Source organism: Penicillium hordei, assembly GCF_028827395.1.
Source record: "Penicillium hordei strain IBT 12815 chromosome Unknown utg000003l_segment0_segment0, whole genome shotgun sequence".
Lineage (NCBI taxonomy): Eukaryota > Fungi > Ascomycota > Eurotiomycetes > Eurotiales > Aspergillaceae > Penicillium > Penicillium hordei.
In genome coordinates, this window is record NW_026623144.1 from 1,609,271 (window position 1) to 1,622,820 (window position 13,550).

The 13,550-nt window shown below is 44.3% G+C and overlaps 3 protein-coding genes across 3 annotated transcripts; all 3 read right to left on the bottom strand.

The window, feature by feature from the left end:
* Positions 1 to 233: 233 nt before the first annotated feature.
* On the bottom strand, positions 234 to 1,231 carry N7537_005849 (uncharacterized protein; the record flags this gene model as incomplete). Its single annotated transcript, XM_056896906.1, has 4 exons — positions 234 to 526; positions 597 to 819; positions 886 to 1,044; positions 1,091 to 1,231. Coding segments are annotated over 4 exons (816 nt in total), but the record flags the coding sequence as incomplete, so codon positions are not given.
* A 1,823-nt stretch (positions 1,232 to 3,054) lies between these two features.
* N7537_005850 (homoserine O-acetyltransferase family protein) lies at positions 3,055 to 4,641 on the bottom strand (the record flags this gene model as incomplete). Its single annotated transcript, XM_056896907.1, has 1 exon — positions 3,055 to 4,641. One exon carries the CDS (start codon positions 4,639 to 4,641, stop codon positions 3,055 to 3,057), a length of 1,587 nt encoding a protein of 528 aa, XP_056752692.1.
* A 580-nt stretch (positions 4,642 to 5,221) lies between these two features.
* N7537_005851 (glycoside hydrolase family 43 protein) lies at positions 5,222 to 6,580 on the bottom strand (the record flags this gene model as incomplete). Its single annotated transcript, XM_056896908.1, has 3 exons — positions 5,222 to 5,947; positions 6,007 to 6,513; positions 6,545 to 6,580. The coding sequence occupies 3 exons, from the start codon at positions 6,578 to 6,580 to the stop codon at positions 5,222 to 5,224; spliced, it is 1,269 nt and encodes a 422-aa protein (XP_056752693.1).
* Positions 6,581 to 13,550: the final 6,970 nt, after the last annotated feature.

The following is a 13,550-nucleotide window of genomic DNA, read 5'->3' on the forward strand; positions in this document are numbered from 1 at the left end:
ACAGTATACTAAGTGCCACAGTCACCCTTATAGACCCTGTTGCTTGATATAATAGTCCCACGGCTGGCATTCTGACGTTCATTACTTGGTCCATGTCTTTCATGGCAACTATCAAGACTGCTAATAGCGGTACTGCTGTGCAGAGGCCAATGGCTAGAGTCATGTTCCTGTTATTATTAGCGGACCTGGTAACACAATCGGACATTAGAGACAGAGAATGAGACAGGTCTTGGCTAACATGATCTGTGGGAGTCGAGGAACCGGTGATTGCATTTCTTCGGCGATATGGATTGCTCCATCGCTGGCACCAAAACAATACATCGAGTTGATAATTCCGAGAAGCCAGGGGGTGCTATTTTCCATCCACTTGTTCCTTGACCAGATCTGATAATATCCGACCTGTCATTTGGATGCCGGTGCATGACAAGAATCGTTACAAACAAAATGGCAAACACGGACAATGCGAGATATAGAGACCAGGATGTGATGAGTGGTATTTTCTTGGGGCACAAGAGAAGAGGTGTAACTATGCAGGATAATCCGAGCTAGGAATGAAAGATAACTTGGAAAACAACTTAACAATCATGGCGTTTAACTTGTCACAATAATAGTAGAAAGATACACGCAGTATTCATGCCATTGTTTGAACTCGAAGTCTGGATGTAGAAATTGGCCCAGTCCCAGGGCTGCCTTGGCCACAAGAGACAAGCCGGAGCATGTTATCATCCACCATCCAAGTATAGACATCCAACCTGTCATAAAGGTAGCGAATCTCTTGTTCTTCTGGGGTGCGATTATATAGACAAAGTGATATTGGCCCTATAAGATGGCACCTGCAATTCAGCTCATGCATCCGAGCGAATAAGCACACCATAGATGACTTACTACAGATGAAGTAAACGCGGACGCTAGCTCAGACAGTCCCAGGGTTATAATACACTGTACAAAGCAAGCAATAATAACAGAAAATAGAGCCACTCGGGACCCTCCATATCCGAGATTCTGTCTGAAATTGCTTAGTGCGCCGACCCAAGCATTATGATGCTAGGTATCTCAGCATGATGATCTTAATATATACTAGGAGGGCAACACACTTGAATGCAAAACCGGGGGATGCAACGAGAGAGAACGATCGTTTGAATACTGCCTCGTGGCGCTGGGCGCGGAGATTATCATCATTAGCGCTCTTTATTTCCGACTCGGGTAACTCAGCCAACAGAAAAAGCGCTCCTCTATATGTGATAAGTGAACGGTTGTTTTGCTGCGTGGTCTAAGTGGCAAGGTTAGGTATTGGCAAGATCGACAACGGGCTTTGAACCCATCATGAAGAATAAACTGCGGCTCAGCGTGCTTTCTCTGCAAGGGATTGATATGAGATATTGTGTATAGGTCTTTAGATTACTGGAGGGTAATTTCGTTGTAGTAGTGACAATGAATTCCTCTGCATAATGCTCCCTGGAGCCTGCTCCTTATGAGACATGGACATGGTCGTGGTTGATCGGGGACCTAAAAGGACGATTAGCGCCCAAGCACCCCAGATCGAAGGAATGTGTCTTTAAGAGAATTTGTAAAAGCACAAATTTATAAACAAGTTTGGGGTTATTTTCCGAAGTGAACATATGTCGCATAAGAGGGACTGCAACTGCAACACCCGGGGAATTAAGAATTGTTGCTGCCTCAGGCAGAAAACAGTATAACACCGGAACGGAAGAATATTTAATCCCCTAGACTTAAAAACAACTTCTTATTCCTGATAAAGCATCTTTGCATTTTAACCTTTGATAAAAGGGTCTAGCTGTATGCTTTATCCTAAAGTGACTCTAATGCTGAGTTCGTGGAAACATCCAACAGCAATATTTGTTATTCCATGGGGCTGCTAACATACGCCTACAATACCTGCTAATCCGGAGAGTTAATCGCATACTCTCCAGCAAGTTTCTGATGATAGGCCGTGCTTTGTTGAGCAAAACCTCACCATTGAGAACCTATCATCCTATCACCGTGGTCAAATGGCACATAGATATCAGATGCAGTTGCTCGTTCCCTGTTGAAGAGAGCCTTTCACGATGAGATATGCTGGGGCGTCTCCACGTGTATATTCATGGAAAATAACGTGTCTACGAACTTATACACGTACCTTCCCTTTGTGGACTGTTTGCATCCCCAATCCCCAAAATATAACTACCTAACCTCCCCCACTTTCTCTCTTTCCTTCTCTCTCGTTATCACCGTCCAGCTCCGAGGTCAAGTGGATATCTATCCTTAAGGTGACGTCTCAAAGATGTACACTTTGACCAACAATAGCCATCCGACTATCAATGACATTCCGGGGTTTACTGGTTTGTCTTGTGAAGGAAAGAACTTTCACCAGAAACCCTAGCGTCCAAGCTTTGCTCTCGGAGTTTATCTTGTGGGCTCATAGGCTATGTGGGCGTGCTCGTTTCTACAAAATGTTCTAGGTTCTCCTAGTTCGTCAACTAAACATTAGGAGTATCTTCGTTAACTATCCTGGCTTTTGCTTTCAGGCTTGAATTTACATTGTTCTTGTCTGTTGTCTTGTGGGCGTGTTTTCACTCTAAGGTCGTGGGCTTTGTGGGCTGTGTTATTCTGTTCTTTTCTCCTTCGCGCCCTGTGATGAGTTCGTCCCCGGGACGAATATAAGCCAATTCTGCAGGCATCTGCTTGACGACGGCTCCATTTATGGCACTTCGTGCCTGTGGACCGTGTACACAGCTGGAAGCCAGTTATGAAATCCGAGAGCAACCTGAGGGCGAGTTTCCTTTTATTTTTGTGGACATCGTCATGTACCTACAGTATGTTGATAGAATCAAGTGGAATAATCCGTTGACATTTATGTTCCTTTTCGTGCCATAGCTACTTGTAGACCGGCTAGGGGTATCCATCAATCTCTTAGAACTGCAAATAAAACCGGAGAAGAGGTATGTCATTTCGTAAATGTAAAACGCCTGCTTAATGCCAAAATTCGCACGCTTAACGACGAATGTACAGATTTTATATTATTTTTCATCGCCTCGGACGTAACACGCCACGGGACTAGCGCAGGAACTTGCCCAATGCGCCACCGATGTTCTTGAGATCTAACAAGAAAGTGTCATGACCGAACAGCGACAAGTCGTCACCAAGTTCAATATGTTCAACCTTCTTGTTGCCTCCAGCACGGAGTGTCTCGGCGATTTCCCGCTGCTGCCACGCCGGGAAGAGGATGTCACTTGCAACACCCATGACAAGCACAGGGTGATCCTTGAGAGGCGCAAGGCCGGCAACAAGATCCTGGGGAGGACCTTCCACTTGATCGGCAGAGACGGACTCGTCCAGCGGGGTCGCATTGGAGCTTGATCCGGGCTGCTCCTCATAGGGCTTGTCTGGAAGGGTCAGACTGCAAGCGGGGTCCGAGGCATTTGGTGCTTCGCCGCCGTGTGCAATGCGATCCTCAGACTCTGCGCGGCGTTTCAGAGTCGCAGTCTGATGAGCATGGCCGAGATCGAACAAGTCCATGGCCTTGGAAACGTAAAGAAGACTGTTGGCATCGTACTCGAGGCAGAACTTCTCACCGGCATGGTCGAGGTAGGTCTCGATAAGGAAGTCGGGACAGAGAGCGGGCTGTTTGCTTGGGTCTGCACGCTGGCGACCAAATCGCATCTCCCACTCCGGCCCGCTACGGTACGTCACGGTTGCGATCTCGCGCGCTAGCTTCATACCAGAGTGGGGTGGGATTCCATCGTAGTAGAACCCACGGGCCCAGTTGGGGTCCATCATCAGCACCTGGCGCTGTGTGTGTCGCATCGCTATACTGTAAGGGTGGCTGCGGGCGCAACCGCTGATGCTCACAATCTTGTTGACCCGCTCGGGGAAGAGGACGCCTGCGGCGAGACTCTGCATACCACCCATGCTGGATCCAACCGAGGCAGCCAGTTTCTTGATTCCTAGACCGTCAAGGAGCCGGAACTGAGCGCGTACCATATCGTCCAAAGTCAGGATCGGGAAGCGGGTTGCGTACCGCTTTCCGTCGGACGGGTCGAGTGAAGACGGGCCTGTGCTGCCATAGCATCCTCCGATGACATTTGTGCAAATGATGTGATATTTATCGGTGTCCAGTGGCAATCCGGGGCCAATAAACTTTTCCCACCACCCGGGCTTTGGGTTGGACGCTGTGCTATGGGCGTGGCTTGAGGCGGACAAGCCGGTATGCAGAAGGATGGCATTGCTCTTATCGTCGTTCAATTGGCCCCAACTCTCGTAGGCAACATCAAATTCAGTCAGCACACCACCCCAGTCGAGCAGAAGTGGTTGTTCACAGTGGTATGATTCGTGTCGGCCGGTAGTGTATGAAGGCTCGGGGCCGGACTGCAGCGACCGAGCAGAGAGCTGCGCTGACTTTGCTTCTTGGGCGTCGAGACAGGGGAACGACATAGCTGGATTGGAGGAGTCTCTCTCAGTTGACCCCGCAGTGGCCGACGCTGACTTCCGCGGCGGCACGGTGTGCAATGGGCGTGCGGTCCTCCATTGCGCCGATAAAGTCCGATGCGGTCCCGCGGACTTCACAGGGGAGTTGCCTTGTCGCCATGGCTGAGTTCGAATTCCGCGTGAAGCAGCTCGAGCGGCGCCTCGAAAAGATTGCATTATAAAAGCCTAAGACTTGTGTGAGTCAAGAAAGAGAGCTCCTCGGGTTGAAAGCTATCGGGGGGAGAAATATGTGGACACCTCAGGCACTGGAAGTCGCGTCATCACCGACATCGGTGATTGGCGGAGATCTGAGCATTGAAGTATACAATGTATAATAACATACGGCAGATATTATGTGCAACTCTTTGTCAGACAACTTAAGGACAAATTTCTTTATATACGTCCAATTAGAATAACAACAACGCGGGTTAATCTGTACTCTCGTCTTTTATGGCCCATGGTTATCTTATGCTGATAAAGAGGACCGTAAAAATCAAGTGAATAAGTGTTCGAGGGCTTATAAACAAAGAAAATATGTAGGAAGCATGCGAAATTTGCCTTTTAATGGATCAAAAAAGACGCTCACAGCTAAGTCCCCAAGCTGATTCTTATACAAACCGATGCAACTAACAAACCGCGACTCCCAGAAATGGAATATCCAAAACGCCCAACGCTAGATGCAATAAAAGCCCGAAACATGAAAAGTAGGTCATAGCAAACCTTTGTTGCTAAAACGTATCACAATCTGCCTGTTGGCTCACGAGTTCCCCGTGGGTTTCGTAGAATTTGACTTTTGGTCAACCACGAGCTTCGACATAACAATCGTATTGTTGTTGGATCGAATATCAATAGCAGCAGACCACATACACCGGAATTGACCGCAATTAGCATGGAAAACAATTTTTCTCCCATCAGTCGAGACTGTCGCACCACCAGGTGCCTCGAGACCCCAATCACCAGTCTGCAGCAAAGGCCGATTAGCCCTCACATACGGACCCTTGAGGGATTTTGAGTATGCGTATTTCACATTATAGCCCAGTGAAACATAGCAATGCGAAGAGAAGAACAAATAGTAGGTGCCGTCTTCAGTGAGTAAGATATCAGGGGCCTCAACAAGGGGACCATCAGTATCGTCAATATCGAGGATTTTCACTGGCTCTCCGACGGGTGTGATGCCATCGCTCTTCAACTCCTGCAGAAGAATCGGAACAGATACAAGTGGCTTCTTGCTATTATTGCAGTTGCCGCCGTGTCCAACGCTGTTTCCATCGCCCTTGTAGACTACGTACAGCGTGCCGTCGGTGTCTCTGAACGGCGATGGGTCGATGGCACCGCCGTGCTTGTGGGGACAGGCGAGTGGCTTGTCTTCGGGGATATAAGGACCTAGTGGGCTTGTACCGTTTGATACGGCAACTCCCACACAATGGTGGCTGCCGTAATTCTTGGCTTCTCCTGAGTAATACATAACAAATTTGCCGTCGTCCTAGAAATGTATATGTGAATAAAGGAACGGGATGGGATGATGCTCATGAGTATACTTACCCGCTGGATCACATCCGGGGCCCAATGATTCACCTTCTTTTCCCAAGCGCCAAGAGTCGACATCGCGTCATAATCCTCGTGAAGAGTCCAGTTGATAAAATCGGTCGATGTGGCAACAGGCACATGGATACTGCCGGGGTTCCTTTTCTTGGGGTTGGTTCCGTAGGCATACCATGTGCCATTGTGCTGAATGAGTCCCGGGTCCGGGAAATTGTGCAGGGCGAAACTAGGCCGGTTCTCCTCAAGTTGGTAGCTGTGGTCTTCATTTGGCTGGGGTCGTTTCCAATAGTCGTCAGTGTCTTTCACAAAGCCATAGATCTTTGTGAAATAGACGGGGAGGGCAACGACGAGTGCTGTCAAGGCCATTCCAAGGAACCCCAGAGCACAGAGTATCCCAATCTGACGTCGTCCCCATGGTCGGGTAAAGAAGCGTTTCTTTTTCTGTTCCAGCTCCCGGTTTTGCTTCCAAGGAAGATTGAATCTTGCCCCCATCTGAGATTTCATTAACTGCGATGGTCTGGACGGCAGAGTGAGCCACTAATTTCTCCGGCACAATCGAGATGACAGTCGCCATTTTTTTTTTTTTTTTTCTTTGTGATGGAGAAGAAATGAAAACGAGTTGGTGCTGGGATTTCTTGTGCAAAAATACGCCGTCGTGTGTGGCTAAGGCTCTGGGTAAGCGCAGGAAGGTCGGGCTATTCCATAGTGAATGACTTTCCACAATGAGCTTTGAGAATTGATTACGGAGGTTAGCGAGAGATGAAAGAAAAGAGAGACAAATGGCGAGTCTACAGGGTCTTTATTATACATGCATCCGAGGGATAAACTCAAATGATGTGAAACAGGGATAATAAGCCGAGACACAACTGATTGGCTTTAAGTCAAAGGAATAAACAGAGAAGCCTTCCAAGGTTCCAAGGTTCTAAGGTTAACCACACTAAGACACCACGGGGATTGTACCATAAACCCTATTGTACGATTTGACGCCTCGGAGGATTTGACTTTTTCCAAGCACGCCATCCGTGGTATTTGATGTCGTTAGATTCTACCCTCATTAATCTACGTTTGAGACCTGGGGAAGTAAAAGGGAAAATATATATCCACACCCAAGCTTTTGCGGGTGTCAATAACCACGAATCAGTCCAATGAGATTGTTCCTGCAAAACCAATCAGTCGGTGATCACTTTCTATTTGTAGATTAGTCCTAACGGGGTGGGGGCATTCATGAAATCGAAATCCACAACAACGGCCTTGATTCGCTGAAATCTATATCTGAGCCAACGGGCTCTGTCCAGGCAACACAGTTGTTTCCTTCCGAGGGTTCTGTTTACCCACTAGAGGTGCGGAAGAAAGGGTTCACCCTATCCAATAGTAGAATTCTGTCCTTCATCCAGTGGTACTTGATTTTGGCTATGTTTAGCTTTCTGTATTAAGATCATTATCTAAGTTTATTTTTGGTGGGTCTCGATTCTCCTTGTCTCACTCTCTCGGTGACACATTTTCTCTCAAGGAATACTCAGATCAAGAAATTCAATCAGCTTCAACCGTATTCATAAAATTAGTGCCGGATTTCCTATTACTAGGATTATATAGCTCCTATACGTTAAATTATACTAAAATCGATTCGATATTAGCTAGCTATATATTTTATATCGTTATATCCTTTAGTATAATACGAGAGGATACACCTATAGTGAGATATTTAGTTATATTTATTATATTCGTTATTCGTTATCCTTTATAGATAGAATTCCGATTCTTAATTTAAGGGTTATCTTAGGGGTTACTTCGGCGAGGGCGGGTAACGATATAGTATTACTTTAGCCTTAATTTCGACGATAGCGAGGTTAATCTTATTTAAATGGATCTTTTAATAGAACGATTCCGGGCTTATAACTAATAGAATGCTAGTATACGAACAATATAGTTATAGTATAGATAACTAATATTAACAGCTCTAACTAAAATAACAAAATCCGCTATTTCAACAATCTATACGGACATCGATGACTACTATAATATACACTTTTGTATGGTATGCCTAGTACCCAATGTCATATGATGTTTCCGGTATAATACCTGGTTTCTACTATGTATTCAGACTTGGTATTCGATAGAAACAAATACTAGAATCTTACATTGCAGGTCGTTACCTGAAATAAACACACTAGAGGAAGCTTGAGACCTCTGGGGAGGGATCTAAAGGAAGAGGGGCTTCATTCAGTTGTGACTTGTCATAAGTCCAAGCTTTGCTGATTTAGCGGAGACTGCGTAGAATAGAAACTACCTAACTAGTCGCCATTCCCATTGACAAACACATCGCTAACCTTTGATCCTTCGTACGGCAAATCGGTCTCCGAGAAACTTTTGATAAAAGCTTGTGGTATTACCGTCCCCTAGAGTAAAAGCCTAAATCTTCTATGGACGAATGTATATCACTAAGTCTAATTCAAGTCTCTATGTGGCCGATGATAAGCTATCTACCTAGACGAATAGTAGCTAGCAGTCCACTGTTCTCCATGGCCAAGCTCATAGTAAAATGTGAGATAAGCCATATAGTGTGAGGTGGAGATCACTGAAACTTATTTTACCTTACCTTTTCACTACTTATTTACTATTTCACATTCAGCTAGTAAGCGTAGGCTTGAAACAATGCAGACATATCTTTGTCGGTATTCAGGCGCATTCGCTTTTAGAGCCGAATATACCTCATCTACAGAGCGGGAGCACGGTATCGCCTCCCAAAAACATTCTCAAAAGAAACACTAATCTCCCTCTATGTTATACTCCTCTTATTTCTTAGGGTGAGAAGGAGCTCGTCTTCGAGACTCAATTGGTATTCGCATCTGGTTGTAGAGGTTTCAAACTTAGTATTATCGGAAGAAGGGCCTAACCCTATATCCTAAGGGTAAGGGTTCGAACTATCGTATATCTGGTCTAAGACTCTACGTCCTATAGTAGGGTCTCTAGGGTTTATAATGGGTGCTTGGAGGTGTTCAGCCTATTTTTCGGTACTGAACCTGTTGGTGAATTGCTAGAAGTCTTAGAAGATATTTGCCTCCGGGCTAGAAATCATATTTATCGAGTAGTGTCCCCTATTTTCATTTTCTAGTGGCATCTCGAGAAGAGATTCGAAATCAGTTTGAGGTTTTCGTGGCTGCTGGTTATTTCGGAGATGTTAGTATTTATATCACGGATTTCGTTTACACTCATGATATAGTGTTATTTACTATAAACGAACCTCCCAACCATGTCACCCAACCATGCTATCTCTTTCTCAGCCACACCCCATACCGACTTATGACCAGATATACTGTGCAGTAATTTGGAACCCAGAGTGGCTGATCACCATGTTCACCCGTGGGGAAAAGCTAGTGACAGCATCTGAGACATATGAGTAGTTCGGCTAGCTCTTTGCTAGCTCCCTCTTCTTTATTTTTTTCCCTTCCACTCGTCCCATCATTATAGAGATCAAGACAGGTTTTATAGATGTTTGAAAAACAGCATACCTAGCTACAACAGAATAATAAAGGAGCTAAATTAGGAGCTCCTTTTGACTATCGCATTACTATCCTAGTCCTATTGTACCCCTGCATTGTTACAGCACTGGGAATCTATACCCTGCTCAATGTCTCAACCCCTCATTGAAGTATTTATGATAATCACCTATATTGTTCTAGTCGAACTATTTTGCGAGATTTTGTAGGAATTAGTAATATAAGGTCGTGGGTAGGGTCATTCGTGCCTGAATTGCTTTTTCTAGAGAAATGAAGCGAGGTAGTCATAAATACTATAGGCGATTGGACTTTGATTATTATGCACTAAGTAGAATAAGTAGTCATTCTTAGACATTCGACTAAAATTATATAGTCTTCAAACAACACACTCGGACTATCGGGGGTTTCATATCCGGAGATATAGCCAGAAATGGCTGCCTAACTTGTATACATCTCTAGACAATTACTAGTCCCGTATATAGGTTATATTTAAGAAACGGCTCACATGTATACCAACCCGCCTCTGAAACCTCCCGTGGGTGATCACATTCCCAACGCCTCGGGGGAGATATAACAATCAAGTTTATAACGCAATTCGCTTGCTATGAACGATCAGCGGCTATCAGCTGTAGGGGCCGTCACGCACTGAAATTTGTTGGTTCTCTGGTGTTTTCTCCAATCTCGCCCCCTGGTCGTATCCTTTTACTATTACATAAAGAATACGAGAATAAAAAATACTGCCGACCTCCCTTAATACAACGGGCACTGTAAGGTGGGACTATACGTCATATATTTCCAATCCACACCCTATAAGTGAGTAGAGAGCCCCTTCTTCCCCCCAGCTCTCCCTTATTTGAGTATATCTCATTCAGTAAGGTTTCGTATAACCACTAACAAAGAGGAATGGTATCCACGATCCAGAACCCTGGAACCTCTCTGCTTACGCAGCTAGCGTCTCCGCCGAATATATCTCTACAATTACTCGGAACGCACACGACGAGCGAACAGACTGAAGTCGTCGATTTTGATCTCTAGATTGATTGTTCAAAGAAAGCGAAAATCAAGTCTAGAGAATTCTTGACGGGTAACGAAAGTGATCACCGCTCTTAGGACCAGTCTAGTGAATCTAGTGATAGTTTCTTGAAAGCATTATCTGGCTTGCTCCAGGATTGGCTTATAGATAGCAACAAAGGAAGAAGGTATGGTCACCATTCATTCCCACGGAACAAGCATGGGACCTGTTGGTAATGAATGCAATGGTCGACCATAGAAGAGGATTTACCTCTATCAATAAGCCACGACAATCCCACGGAAGATCACCATTTCGCAGGGCCATGAAATCCAACAACACCTCTACGGTCGTATCACAGGTTCAAAATGACGAGGGTTTTAAGCATATAGTACGACAAGGGGATCTGATACTTAAAAAAATCCCTACCAGCCTTCTCCTCACTTATAGGTTTTCTATTGCTGTAATAGGTAGTCCTCTATACAGTTTTCGCACAATCTCTTCGTTCGTACCATGTGTTCTAGTAGTATAATTTATACCGATCTGGCTACGATATACCTCTGGGTTAGAACATCTTGTAGTTTTATTATCTATGCATATATATGCTACGAGGCTTGCTTTCCGCGATTCAAGATAAGAACGTGTATTTCGACTGATCAAAGCTGCTAATACAATACACGTCGCGCCTTCTTCTGGTTGCCCCATGTCACATCAGCTTCTAGCTTAGATTTATTACAACAGAAATCTGCCAAGAGCATCAGATCTAATCCCGTATACAAATCCCCAATCAACAATTGTAAGGAGGCAGTTCATCTCCCGAGTGCTCAATACCAATTTCATACAAATCATTCGAATCATTATTTGCGTACCCAGCCTCTCTAGAACCAACACAATGGGCAATAGTAGCACGGTAAACCCGAGCCTATACGTCTATATTCAGTGCCACTTAGCAGCACTTAGCACAAACATAGCCCAAACAGCTCCCGTAAGTCGCTTCGTAATAATAAAGTGGCTATACGTAGACGGTAGCTGCATAATTTTCAATTATATTTCCTAGTGTATGGCAGTTATCCTATAAAGGGGGGCTCCCTAGATGCTACATTTCGATCAGTATAGACTCCCCGGCTGATCTTTAGGACTGAAATTGTCGTTCGTTATTAACCCCCGTGCAAGTATTTCCCATAGCTCGCTTCTTAAGACTATCCGTTTAAAGGTCTACGTTCGATATAGGGATTTTAGCCCTTATATTACTATATCTAGGCCGCTCCACAATATCCTAAGTAAAACCTTCTAGGAGATTATAAATGTCTTTAGTCGTAGTAATCTAAGGACGGTTGTCGTTATAAAGGGAGGCTAGAATAGACGTAGCAACTTTAAGAGTAGCTAGGGTGCTAAGTAGAGTGAAGTTAAGTAGAACTTTTATCGTAATGTTTTAATGATCTAAATTTAGGGGTGAAGTGGTTGTTTCTCTCTCTCTTTTTCTTAAATAAGTATAACGAAGTTTAGAGCTATATACTTCCTATTAGTGCTATATGGTTCAAATTATTTGTCCTAAGAATATACTACGTATTATACTATATATTATACTGCGTGTTATTTATATTATACTACTTGTTATACTACCTATTATTCTACGTGTTATACTATTTGTGTTATACTATTTATGTCATACTACGTATTGTGATTTATTAGTAGTAGGATATAAGACTTCTTAAGAACTTCATATACGTGCTTCCCTATAGTCTTATACTCTAATAGGCCTTTATCCTTAACCTACACTCCTATCTTCCTACGTTTGAATTGATATCAATATACAAATACGAATAATGCGTCCTACCCTTGAGAAATTTGCTATATTCCTCCCCGGGGCTGGGCTTATGGCTGCTTCTAATAAAAACGGATGCCACAATACGCAAGTCTTTCTACTCATTCTCAAATTTGCATAGAAAACTAACGACTTAATAGAGCCGATCCCAATAAAGGCCTTCCTAAGAACATCTACAGCTGCCTAGATGGTAAGGATGAGATCGTCATCATATCAATCATTGAAAAGTCCTATATGCTATTCGCGATACTCACCATTTCTTATAGGCAGTTTTTATAGCGATATAGATGGCGGGGTTTGCGAGGATCTGAGTAAACAAATTGCTTGTATCATTTGATAGGTTCACCTAGGCAGGACGCAACCTTGGAAAGTTCTGGGTCAATCAAAAACCAAAGTATTGAACGAGGTTCGGTTCAGGAATAATATAGTAAGAATGTATGGATAGGTGGCTTCAGTTACCTACCTCTTGCCGAAGCTAAATTTAGGCCATTACTCCAATATCAAATCAATGTATATCTATACAATGCCTACTGTTACATGAACGGATTAATGGCCTTTATAAGACCTATCATGATAGGGCTAGGTCCTGTTCTTACTATGCACTAACTAAACGCTGCTTTAGCGGTCCACTCAGAGGGTCCTAGTAGCAATGAGATCGTGAATGTTTAAAGGATTTATCCTGCTGTTCAAATGCTCTTTTTGTGGTTTTCGTCTTCTAATACTTTGTGTCCTGTCCCTAAGACCCTCACATTCTGGATAGAAGATGAAGAGAAGGGAGAATAGATAGAACTATGACGTACGGCAAACAGAGGCATGGTAGCTGATATGCTTACCCAGAATCCCGAGGAAGTTCTGACGAACTTCATGGGGTGAAAACAGTGGAGTTTTGCTTTTGAATAGAAGATGATTCATCAACTTTAAGCTTGCCATCACAGTCGACGTAAATCATGGCAAAATGATCATAAGGAGGGCAGAATGATAAGCGGGAGTTGGTCGTCATTGGCTTAACCGGATGTCAGAATGTCATTAAGAAACATCCCAGACTTCTCTTGGGAAGAAAAACTACAGCAACATCGCCCCATCCCGGGGTCCTTCATGAGCGGAGTCAGATGTCTTCATGGCCCCGGGGTTAGTACTAACGCTGCGCAGTTACAGTCAGCCAACTGCTTCTTAACATCTCCGAAAGGTAGAAACAAGTCATAGAAGGCTTGAT